The sequence below is a fragment of the Oryzias melastigma genome, linkage group LG10 (genome assembly GCF_002922805.2).
Source record: "Oryzias melastigma strain HK-1 linkage group LG10, ASM292280v2, whole genome shotgun sequence".
Lineage (NCBI taxonomy): Eukaryota > Metazoa > Chordata > Actinopteri > Beloniformes > Adrianichthyidae > Oryzias > Oryzias melastigma.
In genome coordinates this window covers 121,515-145,782 of record NC_050521.1, presented here as the reverse complement: position 1 = coordinate 145,782, position 24,268 = coordinate 121,515, and the positions used below count along the sequence as shown (strand labels likewise).

General features: G+C 43.9%; 3 protein-coding genes across 5 annotated transcripts; 2 read left to right on the top strand and 1 right to left on the bottom strand.

Moving 5' to 3' along the window:
• Nucleotides 1-2,403: 2,403 nt before the first annotated feature.
• Nucleotides 2,404-11,159, top strand: rest (RE1-silencing transcription factor). Of its 2 annotated transcripts, none has more exons than XM_024283221.2 (6): nucleotides 2,404-2,555; nucleotides 4,695-4,949; nucleotides 5,201-5,737; nucleotides 5,821-5,981; nucleotides 6,115-6,198; nucleotides 8,891-11,159. In XM_024283221.2, exons 2-6 carry the CDS (start codon nucleotides 4,714-4,716, stop codon nucleotides 10,501-10,503), a joined length of 2,631 nt encoding a protein of 876 aa, XP_024138989.1. In that variant the 5' UTR covers nucleotides 2,404-2,555; nucleotides 4,695-4,713; the 3' UTR covers nucleotides 10,504-11,159. The 2 variants fall into 2 exon arrangements, with proteins under 2 accessions (XP_024138989.1, XP_024138988.1); XM_024283220.2 differs by having other exon boundaries at nucleotides 2,407-2,566.
• noa1 (nitric oxide associated 1) lies at nucleotides 7,762-17,933 on the bottom strand. Of its 2 annotated transcripts, none has more exons than XM_024283225.2 (11): nucleotides 17,636-17,933; nucleotides 16,533-16,562; nucleotides 15,379-16,338; nucleotides 15,128-15,292; nucleotides 14,953-15,057; nucleotides 14,787-14,878; nucleotides 13,456-13,587; nucleotides 13,235-13,351; nucleotides 13,038-13,155; nucleotides 11,310-11,524; nucleotides 7,762-7,938 (listed from the first exon to the last, which is right to left on the bottom strand). In XM_024283225.2, the coding sequence occupies exons 1-11, from the start codon at nucleotides 17,808-17,810 to the stop codon at nucleotides 7,915-7,917; spliced, it is 2,133 nt and encodes a 710-aa protein (XP_024138993.1). In that variant the 5' UTR covers nucleotides 17,811-17,933; the 3' UTR covers nucleotides 7,762-7,914. The 2 variants fall into 2 exon arrangements, with proteins under 2 accessions (XP_024138993.1, XP_024138990.1); XM_024283222.2 differs by lacking the exon at nucleotides 16,533-16,562 and adding an exon at nucleotides 8,339-8,514 and having other exon boundaries at nucleotides 17,636-17,932.
• Nucleotides 17,934-18,426: 493 nt separating this feature from the next.
• On the top strand, nucleotides 18,427-21,381 carry nipsnap3a (nipsnap homolog 3A (C. elegans)). The gene is made up of 6 exons (XM_024283227.2): nucleotides 18,427-18,583; nucleotides 19,117-19,324; nucleotides 19,396-19,557; nucleotides 20,574-20,723; nucleotides 20,850-20,936; nucleotides 21,017-21,381. The coding sequence occupies exons 1-6, from the start codon at nucleotides 18,518-18,520 to the stop codon at nucleotides 21,091-21,093; spliced, it is 750 nt and encodes a 249-aa protein (XP_024138995.1). The 5' UTR covers nucleotides 18,427-18,517; the 3' UTR covers nucleotides 21,094-21,381.
• The last annotated feature ends 2,887 nt before the right edge of the window (nucleotides 21,382-24,268 follow it).

Here is a 24,268-nt window from a genome sequence, read left to right as displayed (position 1 = left end):
ATCTTTTGATGGTTGCTGGTTCAAATCCTGAGACTTTTTTAAAACCAGAGTGGTCCAGATGCCCAGCAGCGTTTGCCCTCTCTTGGTGTTTTGTGCGATGCTGACGAGGAGTATCTTGACCCAAGTTGCTCCAACGGGGTACTAGGAATCTGTATGATCCTGAAGGGAACAAAGAATTACAGTTTTCAAGACAACTATATTTCTCTTTTCATGAGCATCTCTTCATGACCAAATAAAGTGTTTTTTTTTGTCAGTTTGACTTGTTGATAGAAAAAAAGATTATATGAAGGATTTTTTTTGTTCCAGGTTTCCCTGCATCCCTTGAATCGAGCTGATGGCGCCCCCTGGTGGCTGATGATTTGTTTTTTTTTTGTTGTTTTTTTTTGCATTGACAGTCCCAGCAGATTTCTTCTTCCTTTGAAGAACAAACAACAGCCTCCTCTCAAATTTTCATCGTTCATTCATCTAAAATTCCACAAAACCAAGCAATCTTAGACCAGAAACAGGTTCTGGATCTGCTGTACTGACACCAAATAGACTTCTTACACCCCCATTCCATTAAAAAGTGGTCTATTTAATTGTGCTACAAGTAGGAGTGTAACAATTAATCAACTCTATCAATTTATATTCAACAATTCAACCAGTAAGGGATGAAATTGTTTCAAAATTAAATGAATCGATTATATCAATATTGGAAAATATGATTTAGATTGAGACAGAGTAGATTTATTTTACTATGTAAAAACGACCATCAAAGTGTACACATGTAATGCAGCAAAAACTGATCAACCATCTTCCAGTCCAATGTGTGGAAACACTTTGAATTGATCAAAGTCATGTGACCATACGGTGTGGTAGAATGTTCGAGTAATGATTATTCTGATGTGGAAAAACAGTGGGCTGAACTTTATCAAACTAAAATGTAAATGGATTTAAGCACCAAAAAAAAAAAAAACACTTTTTATATTTGAGTCAGTGAGACCAAAATTTGATCTTTCGTGAAAAATAGTTCCTTGTTTCAGTTGCCGAACTCATTTGATTTAGTCTTGTTTTAATACCAGAAACTAATGAAGGAAAGTGACTGCATGGTTCATTATAAATTTAATAAACTCTTCATCTTACTTGTCTTTCTATTTAGTTAGTTTAAAGCTAATGATGGTTAAGATCTGTGCTTTACATCCAGTTTGCACATGACCCTTTTAGTGGAAATAATCGGTGATTAGTCGACTATTAAAACAATCGTTTGTGGCAGTTCTAGTCAACACTAAAAGTGAGGCAGCATACTTTAAGTTGACTTTCTACTATTGTAAATGTAAAATGTTCCAATTTAGTCTAAAGTAGAATTCAGTTAGTAGGCTAACCTTCCTGCACAACACATAAGATCCTCAGTATAGGCCTACTGACTAGGTCTGGGTTGATAAAATCGATTAATCAATTTGAATCTATTTAAAATTTAACAGATCAATAATTGATTCATAAAAATATAGATTGATTAAGCACAAAAAGCTAAAGTCCGCTAGCTTGATGCTAAAGTTTAATGGAATTTCCCGTAGGACGGCTAACGCTAACGCTCGGTCGAGCTAAACATACATTTCTGACTGAATGAACATATCTATAAACTCACAGGTATGAATTGTCTAAACTCTTTTAAGGAAATATATTTTTTAAAGTAGCCACCTGTGGTCTAACAGTTTTTTTACTCATCCTTTTATCTTCTTCTGGAATAAGGTGTAATGCTATAGCGCGATCGCCACCTAGTGGCCAAACTGGAACGCCCTCCAGGAGAAGCAGAACAATTGATGGAGTTCCTCCGTTTGAGAATCCATGTAACTAATACACTAATTTCAATATACATTTTACAGTATGTGAATTGTTTCAGATTAATATAAATATATTCAAAACATGTAAAGATTATTAAAGTATTTCTAAACAAATGTGTATAAATGTGTAAACTCAAAATTGAACTGAACTGAAGAATCGGAAGAATTGAAAAAAATTGGAATCGAATCGATCCAGGCTGTTGTGAATCGAATCAAATCGATTCTGGAAATTATAATCGAAACTCACTACTATTTATAGTATAGTTTTAAGTGTAGTACTTTTCTACTAAGGGATCACAGAGCATTTTAGAGAAAGGTCCAATCAAATTCTCCATAAATATTTTTTAGTGTGTGCAATCATGGTGGTCAAAATGAAACAAGAATCATCACTGAGGACAGAAGTTCTGGTCCAGTTTAGACCAGCAGAACCTTTTTAGGAGAGATCCGAGCTAGAATGAGTCCAACTAAACCCTGTCGGGACGTTTGAGGATGGATCTGAACACCACAATGTGTGATAGTCGACATAATGTTCGTGATTGCAGTTTTTCTGATTTCGCAGTTCAAAAAAGAAACAACAAGGGAGAGAACAAGTCCCCGCGGGCCGACGCGGTGACGTCACGCCCGTGCGTGACTGTGGAGGAATGTGCGGAAACTTCTGACCACTCTTCTTGTTCAGCGCTTCGTCGAAGGAAAAAAGAACTCCAGAGACGGAATAAAGTTCGGGAAAGTTCGAAAGTGAGTCGTAGGTGAGTTTGTGGGATAGTTCGGTTCGGAGAGCGTGCGCGTGCAGGACTTTTCTCGGCGCGCGGGGAGCTGCAAAGTTGCTAGCAGTTTGAGGAAAATGGAGGCGCCGAGGCGGAGAGGGAGGAGGCGCTGTCCGGGGTTAGCCGTGGTCCTGATCAGCACCATGGCTAACACTCCGCCACCCCCAGCCGCGCCGCACTCTCGGCTGCGTTCTTTTTTCCGAGGCCGTAACCAGAACATCTGGATCGCTTTTGGCCGGGTCCAACCCGGTCGATCGGAGGCGGTCAAATGTTTTAGCAAAGTTTTTGAAAAAAGTAGTTCCTGCTGCGCGGTTCGGCAGCTTCAACTCTCACTTTTTAATCCTCCACACACTTCGAGCACACAAACACATCCTCACTCTTAAAACCGAACTGGACCGTGATCCGCCCAGAACCGGGAAACCGAGAAATGATCTGTTATTTTTAACTCGTTTGTCACTTTGTTTTCTTCTATTCGCTGCTGCCGTGACGTCAGTGTGTGTGAGTGTGCGCACATATCTTCCTATATTCGAGGGGACCAAAGTCGTTGGAATATTTGGATGTTTTTGCTCTTTAATCCGCCTTTCAGAACTTTAAAATGACGGAGACCTTTCTGGAGTGTTGTAATTAGCCTGCTGCGGTGGTTAGGCGGTGACTTTGAAGGCGAGAACAGACTTTTATGCGGCGGAATGCTGCGCGTGAGTGGAAAGACCCCACCAAGATAGACAGCCCCGCATGTGTGTTTCTACTCTTGAGGCGCTGTCGACCGAGCAGTGGTGCTGCTTCAAAATGGCCGATGTTACATGGAAACCTTCACTGTTAACTTTTTCAATCAAACAGAAAATGCTTCTTTTACCTTTTTAACTTCTTAATATGAAGGGGAAACAGCTGCTACACTATAAGGTGTCCTTTGTTCAAAAGTAAATATGACCTTTTAATGCAGCAAAGTCAACAAATTAGCATTTTCAGTTCTTTATAATCTATCAAACGTTGTGGAAATCTATTGTACATAATAATTATATATATATATATATAAAGTAACCAATAATCGACCATTAAATTTGTAGTTGACTAGTCGACTAAAAGTGGCATTTTTAGTCAGAGTGTAGTAAAGTTGAAAGTTATAATGGCATTCTGCTAGCTTTTTGGACTATTTTGGCATTTATTAAGGTTTTTGGGCTATTTTAGATTTTAGCTAATATGTCAGCTGCATGCTAGCTGTTTTGGCTAATTTAGGATGTTTTCATTTTTTAGACTATGTTGGAGTTTAGGGATTTTTTTAGCTACATGCTAGCGAATTTGGGTCTATTTTCAGTTTTTTTTTTTGGCTAGTTTGGCATTTAACTAATATTTTAGCTGGCTATCAGCTTCAGCGTTTTCAGCTATCAGCTTCAGGATCTTCAGCGGCAAAATTTAGCTTACAGCATTCACACTAGCATTATCACAGGTAATGCTATATATCTAGTTTTTAGTTAGTTTTAAGCTTTTGATGATTAAGATGTGTGCTTTACATCCACTTTCAGCATGACCCAACTAGTCAACTAATCAGAAAAAATAATCTGTGATTTGTTAACTATTAAATTAATCATTGTGGCAGCACTAATATATATATATATAGATAGATATATAGTTATCATTAGGATAAAATAGTATCTAATATGTACTCTAATGGTGAGTTACTTGAAAAATATGTTGACTGTCATTTGCATTAAAGATTTAGAAAAAAATACCATTTGTATAATAATTTGGAGTGACCTGTAATGAATTCCTGCTCCACTGCAGAAATTATATCTTAGGAAACGACACCCTTTTTCATTATTTTGGCTGAAAAAAAGTATAAAAAGACCACTGGGAACTCTTTGAAAACAGATCAAAATATGATCAGAGTGGGACTTTAGTGCAGTGAAAGAGTAACACCTGTTCCAGGTTTATGTTTTTACCTCTTAGCATTATTTCCATCTGCTGATATTGATTTATGCAGATTTTGTTGAACATTCTTTGAAGGTTTGTAAAACTCTGGAGCTCCGTAATAACTTCAGATGTTTCCGGATTCCAGTGCAGTACACACATTTGAAATAGGAAAATGAGTTTTAGAACACTGACGTCTCTGCAGATTGACGCCTGACTTGGACATGGCGGCCCTCTCGGTGGGGATGTTTCCCGTGGACGTGTCCATGGCGGAGGACCGGCCGGGGCTGGGGAGCATGCCCAAGAACACGCTGCCCGCTCCACAGCTGGTGATGCTGGCCAACGTGGCGGCGGAGTGTTGTGGAGGAGGAGATGGCAGCGTGGCGGACGAAAAGGAGATGGTGGAACTCAAGACTGTGGGATGCAGCTACTCTGACAGCGAGGATGAGAGTGTGATCAGGTGAGGCGGAGCAGTTGGGTTAGGATTTTTTTAAGTTCATGATTCCATTTGTTATAGAATGGTTTTATAGGTCGTGATATATATTAAACAAAAATGAAATTTTAATTTCTAAATGTTGTTTTTTTTTATACATAATTTCTTAATCTGTTAAGAGATTTAATACATTTTTTTTAATTCAAACACCAGTTAGTATCAGTTAGTTGATACTAATATGATAGGTGTGCCTGTGACTCACCTGTGTGTCTGAACAGGTACAGCTACAACGACCAGAACCACCTAAACGTTTGCGCCGTCGACTACCCCGAGTCTCCAAACAACCAGGCTGTCGCCGGGGGGGACCATCAAGAAAAGGAAGTAAATGAAGCTCCGAGCCAGTCCCAGCCTCACCCCTCCACCCCCAACCCACCAAAGGATGGCGCCAGTCACAAAGGCACGCCCCCAACCGTGGACGGCCTGACGAAGAAGAAGCCGTTCTGCTGCAAACCGTGTCGCTTCCAGGCTCAGAACAAGCAGCAATTCATGGAGCACCTGAGCTCGCACCTCGTCAGCAAGATGTTGGTGGTGAACCAGGTAGAGGGGCGCAGCAAAATCAAGGCCAAGGAGGTAGAGACACCTGAAGCCACTCCTGACAAGTCCAGCGAGGAGGCGGAGAATGGCGGAGAAGGAGCGTCAACAGGGAATGAAAAGAAAGGGTTATTTAAGTGTGAGCGGTGTGGCTACAACACCAACAGATTAGACCATTACATGGCTCACCTGAAGCACCACAGCAAGGAGGGGGAGGACCACAGGTGAGACAATGTCACAGTGTGAGGTCGGCAGACGGTGGAACAGGTGACCCCAGGCTAAATGCAGGTGTGCTGTGTGTCTACAGGGTGTTCAAGTGCACTCTGTGCACGTACACGACCGTCAGCCAGTACCACTGGAGGAAGCACCTGAGGAACCACTTCCCCAGCAAGCTGCACACCTGCAGCCAGTGCTCCTACTTCTCCGACCGCAAGAGCAACTACATCCAGCACATCCGCACGCACACAGGCAGGAACCCCACCCATCGTTTGTTCTGTCCCCCCACCCATCGTTTGTTCTGCCCCCACCTCGTGTTCTCCCCGTCATTGCTCAGTGTCTGCAGGTGAAGAGCCTACGGTGAGCTGTTGTTTTTGTCATGCAGGTGTCCGTCCATTCCAGTGCGCGTACTGCGACTACTCCAGCTCGCAGAAGACACACCTGACCCGACACATGAGGACTCACTCAGGTGGGTGATACATCTGGAACTCTGCAGACATCTGAGGTTCTTCACTCACAGCTTCACACTGAACTAAGTTAATGTTAATTTTCACAGTGACTTATTTCTAAGAACTCCAGTTCAAAGTAGTCCAAAGTAGAAAACATATTCATGAACAAATCTAACTTTCCCTTAATATTTCAACGTTTTATTAATGAAAAAAACTATATCTCATTCATAAAAATCATAACGTAACGTTCAGCTGCACAAAGACGTTTTTTTTTCTGCTGCAGACATTTTAAACTCGCTGGTCGCTCCACTAACACGAATAAATCCACTGTTTTATATTTGAGCTTTGCTGCTCCTTCTGAGTTCTGCTCAAAGGTAAACGGGCCAGAATAGTTGAAGACTGTAGAATTCCAACAGAAAAGCGGCACTAGAAAGTCCAAAATCCACCTCGGTCCCCTGCAAGACAATGTGAGGCAAAGACACCTGATTGGATAGAATCTAGACCAATCAGCAGGCTGTTTGGGGTGGCACAAACGTAACGCTTAGAGAAAATTTTTAATGCAAAATCAAAGATAGGGCGAAAGCAAGATGAGGCACTACGCATCTAAAAACGTTTGTGCTGCAATCGTAGAAATATTTTTTAAAGTAAAAAAAAAATTGTGAAATCAAATAATAAATATTTTTATTTACAAATTATGATTTTTTTGTTTACATTTTGTTTGCAGCTTAGAAAATTTCAATCTCAAAACTGTGACTTTTGCTTGCAATATGGTGGGACAAAAATCCCTCCACCGGAAGAAGTTTGGTGTAAAATGTTGACACAGTGTAAATTTTGCTCCAGGCTTTTTCTTTCACAGCAATAAATGCAAAAACGTTCCCCTCCATAATCATTTACAAAACTCTAGCGTTTATATAAATTAAGAGGGATGTCGTCTTTATGTCGCTATCAAATCAGAATTCCTGATTGGTCAAAGTTTAACTGTTTTAACTTTCCATACGCATTCGATGGTTTTGTACGTAGAGCCTGAAAACGGTCGTAGAAACTTGAGTAGCAACATGTGAAAGTGAGAGTTTTGAACAAGGGAGCCCAAAACATGGTTTTGAACCAACTTTTCTTTGAAAGTTGTTGCTTGAATGCATGTAGCTTCATGGTTACAAACTCTCTGACCTACTGTCATCATCAAACACCAGTCAGGGTTTCTTCAAAGCTCACTCGTAAATCTCATGACCTTCTAAAGTCCAAATCCCATCAGTTGTCACACACCTAGCTGTGTGAAATTTGTTCTATTTGACCAATCCCCAGGGGGAGCGGTGAGCTACCAACACAGGCGCGGTTGGGAACCATTTTGTGGTTTAACTCCCCAGTCCAACCCCTTAATGTAGAGTGTCAAGCAGGGAGGCACTGGGTCCCATTTTTACAGTCTTTAGTATGACTCGATCGTGATTTGAACTCACGACCTTCCAGTCTCAGGGCGGACACTCTACCACAAGGACAGAGCTGTCTGAATTCTGACGGTTTACTGCGGCCTTTCCATGTCTTTGTGAACCAATTTGAAGACTCAAAGTCAAAGAGAGGGGAAAGATAAAAAAGGATCTTTTTATTATTGTCTCGATGGAAATAAGAAGAAAATAAAGTTCAGGACCTGCAGCTGCACTCCTGTCTGCTCGCCAGTCAGCCTACTGGGGGCCGCTCCACAGGCTGGTGACCAGTCCCCGGTGTACCTCTTCATCCAATGGTCACAGGGACAGGCTCCAGCAACCCTGAGACCCCAAAAGGGTTATAGTAGGTTAAAAAAACTAATGGATGGAACACGCCACATGGCCACAGCTTAGCCTCTGATTGGTTGGCACTATGCCACGACCTCACCAAAGCTCAAATTTTTTTAACTCTTGACGTGTCGCTTAAATAGCACTGTTGCACGTGATGCTCAGATTTCACCGCAGGACCTCAGATTGCCACTGTACATTAACTTAACATTGAAACTGGGCACCTCTGCCATGAAAAATCACATTCAGTGTGAAGGTAGCTCAACAAAACATACAAAGGGGTTCTTCAGCTACAGTCGCAGTTAGGGTCCAGTCTGTCCTTTGCTGCGTGGCTCTCAGAGTTTGGACTGTTTGTGTGTTGATAGTGTGTAACAGTTGTGTTCCTCTGACTCACCGCAATCATCTCTCTCTGTCCTGAAGCTATCCGCTGGGATTAACACGGTAACCTGACAAACTGCTTGTGGTGTTGTGCTCAGTTGTTGTGTTGCTGTGTCTCACTCCGGCTGACCCTCCTGAACACACCGGTGTGGGTTCTGCTCCAGTGTTGCATGAAGAAACCTGCTTTAGTCCCTGTGACAGAACCAAACGAGCTGAACAACTGTTTAAATTTAACGACAGATTAGGAACTTTAGTTCTGAGAGTTTTTATCGTGAGTGATGTGCATGGAGCAGCAGAACAGTCCATCAGATCCAAATAGTTTTAGGGAAACCAGGTGGATCCAGTTAATGAAACGGACCGGACCAGACCTGGACAAAGATGCAAACCTTCTAAAAATCCTGTTTGCAGTTTAAACTCAACAGTTTTAACAGTTATAGAAATAAGTCCCCAGCTCATTGGGGTATCAGAAATGGGCGTGGCCATGAGTCTGACCCATCCGCTGCATGAAACCTCTCTGTGTCCGCCGGCCACCTCCTCAGCTGAAGTCCTGTCTCCTCATTGTTTACAGGTGAGCGCCCCTTCAAGTGTGAGAGCTGCCCCTACCTGGCAGCTAACCAGCATGAAGTCACCCGCCACGCCCGCCAAGTGCACAACGGCCCCAAACCGCTGTCCTGCCCGTACTGCGAGTACAAGACGGCCGACCGCAGCAATTTCAAGAAGCACGTGGAGCTTCACCTGAACCCTCGGCAGTTCCTCTGCCCGCTCTGCAAGTACGCCGCCTCCAAGAAGTGCAACCTACAGTATCACATCAAGTCCAGACACTCGGGCTGCAGCGTGGAGCTGGACGTCTCCAAAGTCAAACTGCGCATCAAGAAGCCCAGTACTGACACCGCAGACGAGAACTCCAAAGGAAGCAAGTCTGACGATTCTTCCAGCTTAGAGGAGGACATGGAAGAAGAGGACGATCACGCCAGCCCCATAAATCTGTCCATCAAGAAGAGCAGCAAGACCAACCTGCCAGAAACTACCGACAAGTCTGCAAAGAAACCTGGACTGTCATCTGAGGAAGAGAAACCACAGAAGGTGAAGGAGCAGGAGAAAAAGATCTCAACGAGGCAGAAGAAGGTCCTTGAGGGTCCTGGAGAGACCACGTCTGTGACAGACAACAAGGTGAAGAAACGAGTCAAGAAGCTGCAAGCAGAGAAAAAGAGAGTCCAGGACCAAGCAGAGGAACCTCCGCCTGAGAAACACAGACCAGGGGAAACCTGTCTACAGCAAACATCACAAGAGGCATTAGTGAAGGACCAAAAGGTCAGGCCTGACAAGGAGAAGGAACCTCAGAGCTCTAAACCCAGGAAGTGTGGATCCAGGAAGTCTGAGAAGAAAACACAACAAGTCAAGGAAGCTCCAGAGAAGGCCATGATTCCTGCAAAGAAACCCAAACCAAAGGTGGTCAAAGACAAACCCACAAAGAGAAGAGCAGCTGAAGCTCTGGATCTTTCCCAAAAGTCCTCCAAGACCAGGCGTTTGAAACCTCCTGCTGCTGAAAAGCTGCCGGCCAAATCTTCTCAACAAGTGGAGTCCAGCCCAGCTGTCAGATCCAGCAGAACTGCGTCTGCCAAGACTAGGAAGTCCAGCAAGAAGGCCTCTGAACTGCAGCAAACGGTGGCTCCATCGGAGAATCCGACACCTGACCGAGTCCCGTCCTCAGAGGCTCCAGAGACGTCCTCTCAGCCTACAGGAGACCGTCCTGCAGGTTCCTCCAAAGAACGCACGGATTCAGGAGAACCTGCTGCCAGTCCGACTGAAGACCGCCACCCTCCGACCTTCATCAAGCCCACGCTGCCTCCTCTGCTTCCAGGAGGCCAGCGCAGCAGACCTGCAGATGCCGAGGATGACGAGGGCATCCACAGCTGCCAGGAGGCAGGAAGTGACATCAGTGACAGTGCGTCGGAAGGAAGCGACGACTCTGGCCTCAATGGGACCGGCGCCAGATTAAGCAAGATGGCCAACGACCCCGAAACGCCCACAGAGGAGGTGCCAACGCCGGCAGGCCTCAAGAGCCACCTGTGCATCTTCTGCGACCGCACCTTCATGCAGGAGGGGGAGTACCGGCGCCACCTGAACCGCCACCTTGTCAACGTCTACTATATGGATGGAGCTTCCAGCACTCAGAAGTGAGACGTTTCCACGGCGACGGCCCATCGAACTGAACGGACAACTCATGTTGTTGAAATGATTTTCACTCTCAAGGCTTGCAGCTGTTTCACTGTAGTCTATGTATTAAGACTCTTTTGTAGAAACTGAACACGGCAATTCTAGTTCACAACCAGGAATCTATTCTTCTGATCCACAAGAACCAGATATCCCTCTGAGGTCCAGAAGTTCAGATCATGAACTGGTCTTAAGCGGATTCAGTGAAGTTTAGTCAAAGCAGAAACTCTTTCATTCATATCAGGAAATCTGAATCAGTCCTGCAACTCTAAATCACATCAGCTGTTGTTACCGTGGTAACCATGCCCTAAAAACTCTCGCCTTCCAGTAGTTTATAATGCGTTTCCATATAAATCGTATCCTGTTTCACCTGTAGTGCCTTTGACAATCAGCTGTGTGGTCTGAAGGTTGGAGCTGAACCTCTGCAGACCAGATTCTGGCCTTTAGGTTTCAGGTGTGTAAATATTTCAGTGCAATACCCCCCATCCCACATGCTTGTTTATGAAATTGTTTTGATAAAGCAGAAAGACTTTATTCAAGCCTCCTCACTTCAAACTAACAGCTTTATTCTGCAGCTCTTTGTCTCTGTCTGCATTTTAAATAAAGTTATACAAATCCTTTCATGCTAGCTGTCTTAAATCAGACAAAATTCATCAATAACTGCATAGATGAGCATTCTACCAATCAGATTAGCTGCTGATCATGTCAGGTGTTGGAGGCGGGACTTCACCCTCCTGCAGGTCAGGAGCATTAGGTCACTTCTTTTTCTTCACCTGCAGCCGCTCAGCCCCTGTCGCTGACAGTCCTCCAGTCAGAAGCCCAGAAACCGTTATGGTTTTGTAGGCGGGGGATTTTCTGATCCGTTCTCCCTTCAGATTTACAACATGAGGAAGCAGCGGTGGCGTTCGCAGTCCAAAACCGGTGCCGAGTGGCCCGTGAACCCGGAGCTGCAGCTGCTTTCCCTCCACCGCCGTCACAGCCACCCAACCTGCACAGGTTACACTTCTGTTAGCGGAACAGCAGAGATGACCTGCAAACAAAAATCTGCTATCCATCTGAATCCACAAAACTAACCAAAAAAACAAGTACATGTTTATCAACGGAAAATAGCATCACCGTATTATGCTAATTGCTATCGCCACTAGCAAAAACTGTTCTTCTGAGAAATGACCTTTAGCAAAATTAGCCTGAATTAATTTTGGCTAAAAGGGGGGTGTGGCCAATGAGTTACATAGACTAGAGACACTATGCTAGCCTGTCACCATCGTCCAAGATATGTAAAGAGTGACGCCATATTGGATAGGGCAGTAAATGACAGATCCAGTAAAATGACCATAAAATGCTTCATTTTGGTTCAGTTTTAAAGGGAAAAAACTCTGATCATTACTAAGATAAGACTCAGGTCATGGCATTAATGTTTTTGTACAAACTGCAACAAATGAACATTTCAAGTGGATCACACCCAGCCTCTATCATGTGTGTCAAAGTCAAGGCCCGGGGGCCAGATCCGGCCCTCCAGGTAATTCTATTTCATTGTCATTAATGACCCAATGTTATCTTGCGCTCATTTCTAACTTAATTAATAATAATAATTTTGACAAAATATTTTTTTTAATGGAGAGTAAAATATTGAAAGTTATTTAAGTTATTTAATTTATTCTGGAATAATATTCCTGCCTTTTCATTGTTCATAATTCTAAACATTTACATTCTGATAGCTTTTTGGACTCTACTGGGATTTACTAAGATTTTTTAGGCTACTTTGGAGTTTAGGTAATATTTCAGCTACATGCTAGCTGTTTTGGCTAATTTAGGCTTTTTAGGATATTTTGAAGTTTAGCTATTTTTTCAGCTGCAAGCTAGCTGTTTTGACTAGAATATGTTTTTTGTGATTTTTTAGGCTAATTTGGCATTAAGCTAATATTTTAGCTGGCTATAGGCTTCAGCGTTTTTAGCAAACAGTTTCAGGATCTTCAGCGGCCAAATTTCAGCTTACAGCATTCACACTAGCATTATCACAGGTAATGCTATAAATCTAGTTTATAATTATGCTGAAAAGTTATGGTTTTAAAGTTTTTAAAATGTATTTTTAGAGTGTTCAATAAATGTTTATCCTGTTCGGCCCACGACCAAAGTGTGTTTTGGATTTTGGCCCCTGTGTGATTGAGTTTGACACCCCTAGTCTATCAGAAGGACTCAAGCACTCATGCCACACCGAGCAGACGGTTTTCAGCCACATTTCCCTGTCTGGCAGCTGGATGGGGATTAGGCGCTGGGATCAACTTTAATAACTGTTGTTTTTTTTTTTAAATAGCCTCACAGAGATCAAACAGGTTATAGTGCTGAGAAATCCTCAGAACTGATCGGGTGCTGGGCAACAGAGAAGTGGTTCAACAGTCGTTATCAACAAGAAGCTAAACTAGAATTTTCTAAAGCCTCGGATACAGACAGTATTTTAAAAAATCTAATTTGAAAGCTGGTTGGTCCTCACTCGCTCTTACCTGCTGATGACAGTTTGATGTCCGCTGCAGCTTCCAGGTAACCTCGACCCTCTAAGGAGAAATCCTGATGAACCAGCGCTGGAAAGGTTTTCATCCGCTCCGATCCCCCTGTAGGAACCTGGACGCAGCACACACAGCAGGTTAACAGCACCTGAAGGTGACGCTGCGTGTCCCTCAGGTCAGGTCATGTGACTCACCCCCAGCAGGACGTGTCCAGCGTGTTTTTCATAAATGCTGTCAGCTTTATCTAGACTGGTGATATGGACTGGAACCAGACTGGAGGCCATGACAGAAAACCAGCAGGACTTCTCCCCCTGCAGGAACAGGTGATGACGGATCGACCAAAGGAATTCTGGCTATTTTGGACCAGATAAAAAAGGCTTTCTAATGGAGAAGAAAATATTAAAACAGTTCTGACCTGCAGGAAGTCTATCCTGAACAAAGCTCCCACAAAAAGAGACATGCCGGGCTGCAACACGAAGGTCCTCGGGACCACGGCGCGAGTCGGAACCACCACCTGGACTTCCTTCTCCTGCAGCAGATGGAGGATCTGGGGAAGATTACAGTGATCCGGTTAGAAACCAGAGGAAGAAGTATATGGGGTCAAATCAGGATCAGCTTAAAGTGAACAAAAAAAACAGATTGAAAACTTAAAAAATAGACATTGTAACTGATTTTTTTTTTAAACAAGACAATGTAAATTTGAAAAAAAAAAATTGAAAACTTGAAAAAAATGAAAACTTGACAAAAAAGTTTTTTGAAAATTATTGAAAAAAAAATTAAAAACTTGAAATAAATCTTGAAAAAAAAAATTACTGAAAGCTTGAATTAAAAAAAAAGCCCCGCCCCCATGTAAAATTAGTCGTCAAGAAATGGAGATGGGGCAGGACGAAGTAAAGCCAGACTTTTGTTGAGTCCACTTATAGAAAGAAAATAAACTGTTTGGAATATATGGAAAATAAAACAATGAACATCTAAAACATTTAAAATCAGACTCTAGATACGTTTAATTTGAGTTATACGTGGGAGTCGATTGCTCCACCTAAATCCAGTGGTCATTTGGGGAGCTGCTACATTTGTAACTTTGGGGTTTGTTTCAAATCTGGAACCACTGACTGTATACGACACCTGGACCGTCACCCATAGAAAATGGTTTACGTCTGTAATTTCAGCCTTAATTTTTTTTTTTATATGGACACATAGAAGTCTATGGGGTTTTGGCTTCTTCAAGCCACCGGATACTTCCAGTTTGGAACACCAAGGGGGAGGGTTCACTCTGTACAGTTCTCATATACAGTCAATGATTACAATATCATCTGACATTAAAGCGTAACCAAACCCTAAATCCACATTTTTTGTCTGTTGACCTCTATAAATTAGGCTTTAAAATCTTTGTCTGTTGGTCATTGACAATTTTTTGACAAATTAAAATAAACTTGTTTAATTCTTGAAAATATAGTCGAAAACCGTTTGTGTTGAAACGAGGTATTACAGTTGAATTACGTGATTGGTCAAACCACTGAAGTCCAACGTCATGATCTGCTGCTCCAGTAATGGTAACAGCCCTGTTCCAGCCCCGCCCCTCTGACTGTATTGTCAAATTCAGCTGTGGGCGGAGTCAGCCTTTAACTTCTCAGCTTGGTTACCCTTTAAGCCCGGACTCAAATAGTGAAGGGGTGTGGCTTATTACAGGTGAGTTCATGTGTTCTTTGGGAATCTTTGAGATGCACTAATGACTAAGAGTCTCACATCATGGTCCTTGATGATCCCCGGCGTGTCGAACAGCCAGTGGGCGTCCTTCAGCTCGTTGTGACTGAGCTTGTCATGTGACTGCTGGACAGCTGTTAGGTAGAGAAAGATTAGATTTGTTATTTATTTATTTGGAGTCAGTGACAACACTTTTCATCTGTCTCACTTGTCTTTGCTGGCTCTCCATCTTCGCCGAACGCCAAACTGTCCGGATCAAACTCAATCTCGTCTCTTTTGGGTTCATCGGATCGAAATGTCCGCCCTACTCGACCTGAACGGGTGGACATGCGTTCAGCGTGAACCCCCACACACCCCGTCCTCGCCCCACCCTGACATCTTACCCAATAAGTACCCCTGCCGGCTGAAGTTCTGCAGCCTCTTCAGCTCTTGCTGTGTCAGCTCGTTCTCCGTCTGCTGCTCCGCCTCCTTCAAGCGCTTCTGGCGCCTGAACATCCTGTATGGCGTCGGGTTGATGATGGGAAACTTCAGCAGGTTCAGAGTGGTCCCTGAACACACCACAGGACAAGCAACCAGGTGAGGACACTCATCAACAACTGGAATGCAAATGGACTTGAACATGGCGGGCACTGACCGGGCCACGGCGAGATGGTGGCTTTGTGAATGACGTCTGAAGCTCTGGACTTGCAGTAGTCCGACTCCAGCAGCGTGTTGAAAAGACTGGACTTCCCCACGTTGGCACTGCCCACAAGGTACACGTCTCCTTTGTACTTCCAGGACCTCTGCAGGCTGGAGATCAGGGCCTCCACGCCGTAGCCGGTCTTGGCGCTGATCAGGTGGACGTCCGTCACCTGACTGCCAAAGCCAGCTTCCCTGCAGTACTCAGAGAGCTGCCGCTTGATTCTTTGAAGGTAGTTTGGCGAGTCGCCTGGCAGCAGGTCGACCTTGTTTCCGAGCACGACAATGTGTTTGTTGGTGCCTACCAGGCCCGACAGGTCGGGCACGATCGAGTCGGGGAGATCCAGAAGGTCCACGATGAGCAGCACTAGAGCCCTGTGAGGCCGGATCTGCTGCACCACCTCCCGGTACTGGTCTCTGGTCAGCTGCAGGTTCAGCGCTTTGTGGTGGTGGGTTAGCAGATGGCAGCGTTGGCAGATGGCTCCGCCCAGCTGGCCCTCCATCAACAGTGTCTTGTATTTCTCGCTGGGCAGGTATCCAGGGACGTCTACAGCAACGCAGTGCATCACAGCACCGCAACCCGAGCAACAGGTGTCGCTGACGGGCTCGTCCACGTCCGGGCTCCCAAAAACCTTGTGCACGCCTTTTGCCTCCACCCTCCTCTTCTTCTTCTTCTTGGAATCTGCAGAGAGGATGCTCTCATCCAGAGGGAAGTCCCTGTCCTGGAACTGGATGAGGGATTCTGGCGCCACATTCTGCAGGGGGACGCTCCCCAACGCCTGCAGCTGCAGCTCCAAGGACCTGAGCTGCTTGTGAGGGGAGACGGCTCCTTCAGGAGGGGATTCTTTAGCAGTAGAGGAGACGCTGAGCTGACGGAGGGGCTCCTTCTCCTCTTGATGGGGGTCCTCTTCTGGACCTGGACCCAAACAGAAATACTTAGCTGATGGCGATGGCTCCGCTGCCGAACACCGGCGCCAACCTTCCACTAGAGGCAATTTGCGTTCAGTGGCTTGCCCAAGGACAATTCGACACAAGGCAGGAATAGAACCCGTCGACTGGCCTACCGCTGCACCACGACCGCCCATGGGACTGCTCCCATGCTGTACTCACCTGCAGTCCCGCCTCCATGGGTGGCAACATCTGAGAAATGTTAACGTGTTCATCAATGTTTATCTTTTGTGAAAAATAGTTCCTTGTTTCAGATTATCTCAACTCCAAAATAGCCTAAAAGACCAAAAAGCCTAAATTAGCCAAAACAGTTAGCATGTAGCTGAATATTAGCTAAACTCCAAAATAGCCAAAGAAATCTTAATAAATGCCAAAATAGTCCAAAAAGTTAGCATAATACCATTATAACTTTCCACTTTACTACACTCTGACTCCATGTAATATAAAGTAACGACTATCGACAATTAAATTAGCCGTTAATTATTTTAATAGTCGATTAGTCGTAGATTAGTCGACTTATCATGTCAGCCCTATTATGTGGACTATTAGAAGTGGAGGTGAAACGTTGATTTTTCTCTTTTCTCCTCAGATTTAATGTCCTGCTAGCTAGCTAGAGTCAGATTCTGGTGCTAAGGTACTGTAGTTACCAGTGACAAAACAAACATCAACCAACAGTGCTTCACATTACACGGTGGTCCTCGTTCAAGTGGCCTTTGAGCAGAACCTGACTCAAAGATGTCGGAATGAGTGAAAGGCTTTAAAGTTCCGCTTGGATCATCTTTTAACGAGAGTAACCCCATCCCCACTTCCCTTCACCCATTTGTTTACATTCTCTCCAACTAGCTTACAGACCCTCACACGCCCAAGTTGGTGCAGCAAAAAATGGCGAACAATATCTCAAAAGCGTACATGGTTCTATTTGTCTGTAAGTGGAAGCATCAGAATGGACCCGCCCAGCGTATTTTCTACGTCACACCTACAAACTACGGCATGTTTTCTCCTGATTCACAGACCCTGCTGCTGTTCATGGTTTCGATTTAATGGAGACAACAATAAACTGCTTTATTTTATCATGTAAAATATATGAAATCGTATATGAAATGTGTATTTTTGGATCAAATTTCCAGTAGTGAGATAAATTGAATATTAGGAGATGCTCCAGAACCACTGGGTTCAGGATCAAGCAGATAAATCTGGAGCTTGAAAACATCGAACATCCTTGGATAAATGAAGCGCTCCCCGTCCATGTTTTAGTCAATGCTCACCTGTACAGTCCACGAAGACGAACTGCTCCTCCAGATTCGGGTCCACGGTGCAGCCTCGGTCTCCGGTTCGGGTCAGTCTTCCCGCGAAGCCGCTACTGAACCCGCGCACCGCGGCCGCCGGACCGACGCACGCGCACAGCCGGCGGCGGACACACACCTGCAGCACCTTCAGCATATCTACCGGGCGCTACAGTAGGTCACCAGGCTCACGATAACGCACGAGACTCCGCCGTGTGTGCCGCTTGTCAACTTCCGTGTCGGATGTGACGTCACAAATGTTTATGTTCCGAGAATGTTCTTATTATGGTAAAATATAGTGACTCTCGTGCGTATATTTCTGATTTGTAGTTAACAGCATTTATTGAGACATTTTAGATTTGTTTTGAAGACATTTTTAAGCTTTTTAAGCCTTTAAGATGATTTCAAGTCACAGCATCACAACAGGAGGGCCTACTCTGTTCCAAATTTAGGATCGAGTTAGTCCTCTCTGACCTTTAGGGTTCAGATCATAGACATATATTAAGTCAACCTTGAGTCAATAGTTCAGATGGGAAACTAATCTATTTTTTTAAATTATTTTTTAATTATTTATTTATTTATTCATTCATTTGTATTTACGTATTTGTTTTTATTCTAAACGTGTTATAGAGATTATCCAAGAAAAACTGTAAAATTTCGTTTGTCTAAAATATTTTATTTATATAAATTATTTATATTTGCTTTTGTTTTTTTCCACTCATAATTAATGGGTTGAACTTTAAATTGTAAACAAATCAGCCTCTGGTCTTTGATCTTTTTCTCTCAGAGTGATTGCTCTCGCCGTCAGAGGATCTGTGCAGGTTACCCTTCTGGTCGTGTTTCTTCAGTCAGACAACATTCAACATGTCGAAGCTGGGAGTGTTTCTGAGGTCTGCGGCTCTTCTCAGACCTGCTGCCTCCACCTCACAGGTGAGTCCACCTGGACAGACCAGCACCGTATCCAGAACCGGACCACGCAGCTGGTGCAAACCGAACACAATCCTCTGACACCACAAGGGCGCTCCTCTGGTCCTGCAGGTCAACACCTCAGTGACCCCATCTTCACACCCCACTTTTCTCCTCCCCAACTTTGTTACTCTGAAGGAGAACCCACGTGACGGGTTTTTAAGGTTCGGTTCGGCACTTTTTTGTTGGTCTTTGTTTGGATTAAGGTCAAACATTAACCAACAGCTGAGGAGCCCCGCAGGTGTCGTGGACCCTGAACTGGACACGGCCTCCCGTGGACCCGTTTGCCTTCGCGACGTGCGCGCACACGTGGACGCTCGTGTCCCAGTCACGTACCTCACGGATGCAGTTCTGACTGATATCCAGAAGGGGGCGACATAAACTCTTCATCCTGCAGCTGTTTTCAGAGCATCCCCTTCTCTTGTTGGGATTTGTCTGGCTCCTCCCACTTGGCTGTTGTCAGGGGGATCATGTGACACATCTCCTCCTCTCTGCAGGCTCGTGCATGTCTCCACACTGGCCCCCAGCAGGAGCATAAAACCTTCTACGAGTTTCGCACCTACAGCATCCACCCCCATCAGAACGCCACCTTCCTCAAACTGACCAATGAGAAGATCCACCTGCGCACCGCACACTCTGAGCTGATTGGCTACTGGTCTGTGGAGTATGGCGGTCTGAACCAAGTGTTCCATATCTGGAAGTATGGTGAGGACTTTCTCTTCTTAGCTTCACAGTCATGCAGCTATGATGCTGACTGCCCCGCCCCCTCCTCTCAGACAGTTACTCTCAGCGGGCAGCTGTGCGGGCCGCTCTGGCCCAGGACCCCACCTGGATTTCAGAGTATATCTCTAAGGCGCTCCCGATGTTGACCTCCCAGGACAATGAAGTCACATACCTGGTACCGTGGAGCCGCCTACAAAAGCCGCCAAAGGAGGGTGGTAAGCTCCGCCCCCCATAATTACACTCTACAGCAGGGGTGTCAAACTCCACCACACAAGGGGCCAAAATCCAAAACACACCTTAGGTCGCGGGCCGAACAAAATAAACATTTATTGAACACGATATAACTAAAGTTTTAAAACTTTAAAACCGTAACTTTTTAACATAATTATGAACTAGATATATAGCATTACCTGTGATAATGTTAGTGTGAACGCTGTAAGCTGAAATTGGCTGTTGCAGATGCTATTGTTGATAGCTGAAGATGCTGAAGCTGAAAACGCTGAAGTTGATAGCCTGCTAAAAAAATAGCTAAATGGCAAAATAGCCTAAAGAGCTAAACAAAGCCCAAATTAGCCAAAACAGCTAACATGCTGCTGAAATATTAGCTAAATGCCAACATTTAAATAGAAAAGCCTCAATTAGCCAAAACAGTTAACATATTGCTAAGAAAATATATAACTAAACTTCTAAATAGCCTAAAAAACAGAAAAAAACTTAAATAAGCTTAAACAGCTAGCGTGTAAATGTTAGCCTAACTCCAAAACATTCTAAAAAAATGTTTAAAAAGCCTAAATTAGCCAAAAATTTGCATGTATCACCTAAACTCCAAAACTGCCATGAAAACTAAAAAATAAGCCTAACTTAAGCAAAAAGACTATCCTAAATATTAGCTAAACTCCAAAATAGTAAAATAAAATCTGAATAGTCCAAAAAGCTAGTACAATACCAATTTTTAAAAATTTAAAACTGTAACTGTTTAACATAATTATGAATAATTAAAGGCAGAAATATTATTCCAGAATAAATCAACTTAAACCTTAAATAACTTTCTATTTTTTACCCTCCATATAATCAAAATTATACAAGTTAAAACATTGGGTTGTTAATAACAATAAAATAAAATGATGTGGAGGGTCGGATATTATTACCCGGAGGGCCGGATCCGGCCCCCGGGCCTTGACTTTGACACCTTTGCTCTACAGTGACATCACCTGGTTCTAATGTGTTTCAGGGGTGTACGAGCTCGCGAGCTATCGGATGCGTCCCGGTGGTCCGGCGGTTTGGGGCAGCGCCTTCCAGGCAGCCGTCTGCGCCCGAGACGCCCCGGGTTACGGGAAGCTGCTGGGAGCGTTCCACAGCGAGTTTGGCGCCCAGAACCAGGGTACTGGATGCTGCGCAGCACCTGACAGACACACGCAGTTCATAAACGTGTGGAAGTGTTGAGTTTGTAGAGGTCAGAGATGTAAACTGTGAGATGATGGTCATGTTAATCACCTGTCTTGGTCAGTTCACGCCCTCTGGTGGTACGAGAGCGCAGATCATCGAGCTGAAGTTCGACACAAAGCACACAACGATGCACGAGTGGTGGCTGCTGGTGAGACTCCTCCTCCTCCCCGTCACTCTGCACTTTTTGGTCGCATGTAGCATCGGGCTGACGGCACATCTGTGTTGCAGTGAGGAACAGCGTAACCCACCTGGACACTCAGAGGAACCGCCTCATGCACCCCTGTCTCTTCTCACCCATGAACTAACTTCCTCTACGGTAACAAGTCAGCAACCAGCGGCACTTCCTGCACAAACCAATCACGGCTCAGCAGCCAAGACCCTAAATCTGCTGGGGAGGCGGGGCTTCACTTACAAAGTGCCTCTCAGAGACTGAACATTTTGAAATATTAACAATAAAGTTTAATTGTTTGACTTCAGGTGTGAAATCATTAGGTAGCACACAATAAGGCTTAAAGCTTGACTTATTGTAGTTATATGAAAAGATGTTCTGTGTGTGAAGAGTGATGTCACAATTATAGATCATCCACTTCCTGTTTTGGTTCTGTGGTATTTCTGAATTTGATCAGACGGTTGTGCTGTTCTGGACTCAGCTGCTAAGCAGGTTTGGACCAGACTAGTCCTTGGATGAGAGACAGCTAGTGACCACCAGATTCTGTAAGTTACCTCTCTCACATAGGTCACCTTCCAGTCTTTCTATGTTCCAGTCCCAAGTCCAGATGAATGCAGAGCTCGGATCAGGATGATCATCTACCAGAGGGGAATTTATAAAACCCGACTGACATTGGTTCCATGGACTTCCTGAAGGAAAGCCCAATAAATATGAACGTTTTACAAGGAGGATTTATGAATCCACTGTGTTCTAATGAGGAAAACTTGGGTGGTTTATAAAAAATAAATTAAAATAGAATTCATTTAAATGAAAAATTATTTGCATGTAGTACATTGTGGTGTATAATCACCAATCTAGTGAGCATCAATGAACAGAATTTTTCTAGTGCACTAAATTTTGGATTTGGAGACCCTGAACAAAAGGGCAAACGCTCTATATGGTGCAAAAGTAGAGTAGTGAAGGAATTCAGACACAACCTTAACCTGTTTGACATGACTTCTTAAAAATATAAGAAGGCAAAATCCCTGAAAAGGTCCAGTCCAAAAACACTAAGAGTTTAGGAAAAGAAATCATCAAAACCTGTAAAATATTAAGACATGCTGGAAATCTTGTAAACGTGGAGACATCTTAAATCATAGCTGAGTATCATTAGGTTAACAATAAAACTATGTGCTGTGATTCCTGATAATGTTTCCTAATGGAAGAATGTTTGGACTGAACTGAACCGGGCCGAGCACAGAGCCCTGTGGTACTCCATGACTGATCTGTGGTGTGAGATTGTTGTTACCTTCAGCAGAGATGTTTTCTATGAATATCTAAGAGTTTATTAATAGTAATCCAGTAGTTTGTCTAAATTTAAACTCCACTTTAGCAATTTAGAAAATATAGTGTTTTGTAATCATACATTTAAAAAGCATTGGTAAGAGAAACCATATTATTATTTCTTTAATAAATATATTGCAATTTTAAAAAGTATTTGGAAATGTAATTTGTAAAAGCAGAGATAAATTCTATAGATGAATTTTACTCAAATAACATTGAATGGGTTTAAAAGTCAAATCTCCATTCTAGGTTCATCTGTCTTCTCTCTGCAGTTTCAAATGGTTGTAGCTCTTGGATTTTGTGAACGGATTTTGTCTCTGTCGAGTTTGCTATTGCCATCAGCAACCATCTGCAGTCGCATCATCCACAACCTGAGAACAAGCTGTTTTAGTGAGTGGTAATGACAGAGAAATAAAAAGATAATGCAAGATAAGATAAGGTTTCACTGTCACTATAAATAGTTACATGTAGAATGACTGTAGTGTCAATTCATCAGTGCTGCAATTCATACAATTTAAAAAAAGATCAAACTAAAAAACTCAAGAGAGCATTAAAATAATTATGCAGTAATTTGTTGAGGGCTGCACGGTGGCGCAGTGGTTAGCGCTCTTGCCTCACAGCGAGAAGGCCCCGGTTCGAATCCCGGCTGGGACCTTTCTGTGTGGAGTTTGCATGTTCTCCCCGTGCATGCGTGGGTTTTCACCGGGGACTCCGGCTTCCTCCCACTGTCCAAAAACATGCTTCATAGGTTAATTGGTGACTCTAAATTGCCACTAGGTGTGAATGTGAGAGTGAATGTGTGTGATTGAGGCCCTGCGACAGACTGGAGACCTGTCCAGGGTGAACCCCGCCTTCACCCATCAGTAGCCGGGATAGGCTCCAGCACCCCGCGACCCCGAAAGGGAAGAAGCGGCCAAGAAGATGGATGGATGGAGTAATTTGTTGGTTTAAGTAGATGCTGTAGAATAAAAACAGTTTTGGTCTATTTGTGATTGGATTTCTCTGTTTAATCAACCCCACAGTTCAGTCCGGTGTCTGGTTTGTCCTTTGGGAGGTTCATTTTATTTAATTGTTATTAATGGCCCAATGTTATCTTGCACTTGTTTCTAACTTGTATAATTTTGACAAAATATATTTTTATGGAGAGTAAAATATTGAAAGTTATTTAAGGTTTAAGTTGATTTATTTTGGAATAATATTCATACATTTTTATTATTCAGAATTATGTTAAAAAGGTACAGTTTTAAAGTTTTAAAAATTGGCATTCTGCTAGTGTTTTGGACTATTTTGGCATTTACTAAGCTATCAGCTTCAGCATCTTCAGCTATCAGCACTATCATCTTCAGCAGCCAAATTCATCTTACAGCATTCACACTAGTATTATCACAAGTAATGCTATATACTGTATCTAGTTCATAATTATGTTGAAAATTAAAAAATTGAGTTTAGTGTGTTCATCCATCCATCCATCTTCCTCCGCTTCATCCGGGACCGGGTCGCGGGGGCAGCAGTCTAAGCAAAGATGCCCAGACTTCCCTCTCCCCGGCCACTTCCTCCAGCTCTTCTGGGGGGACCCCGAGGCGTTCCCAGGCCAGCCGAGAAACATAGTCTCTCCAGCGTGTCCTGGGTCTTCCCCGGGGCCTCCGCCCAGTGGGACATGCCCGGAACACCTCACTAGGGAGGCGTCCAGGAGGCATCCAGATCAGATGGCAGAACCACCTCAACTGGCTCCTCTCGATGCGGAGGAGAAGCGGCTCTACTACGAGCTCTCTCCTGGTGACTGAGCTCCTCACCTTATCTCTAAGGGAGTTCCCAGCCACCCTGCGGAGAAAACTCATTTCAGCCGCTTGTAGTCGGGATCTCGTTCTTTCGGTCACGACCCAAAGCTCATGACCATAGGTGAGTACTGGAACGAAGATCGACCGGTAAACTGAGAGCTTTGCTTTCTGGCTCAGCTCTCTGTTCACCACAACGGACCGGTACAGCGA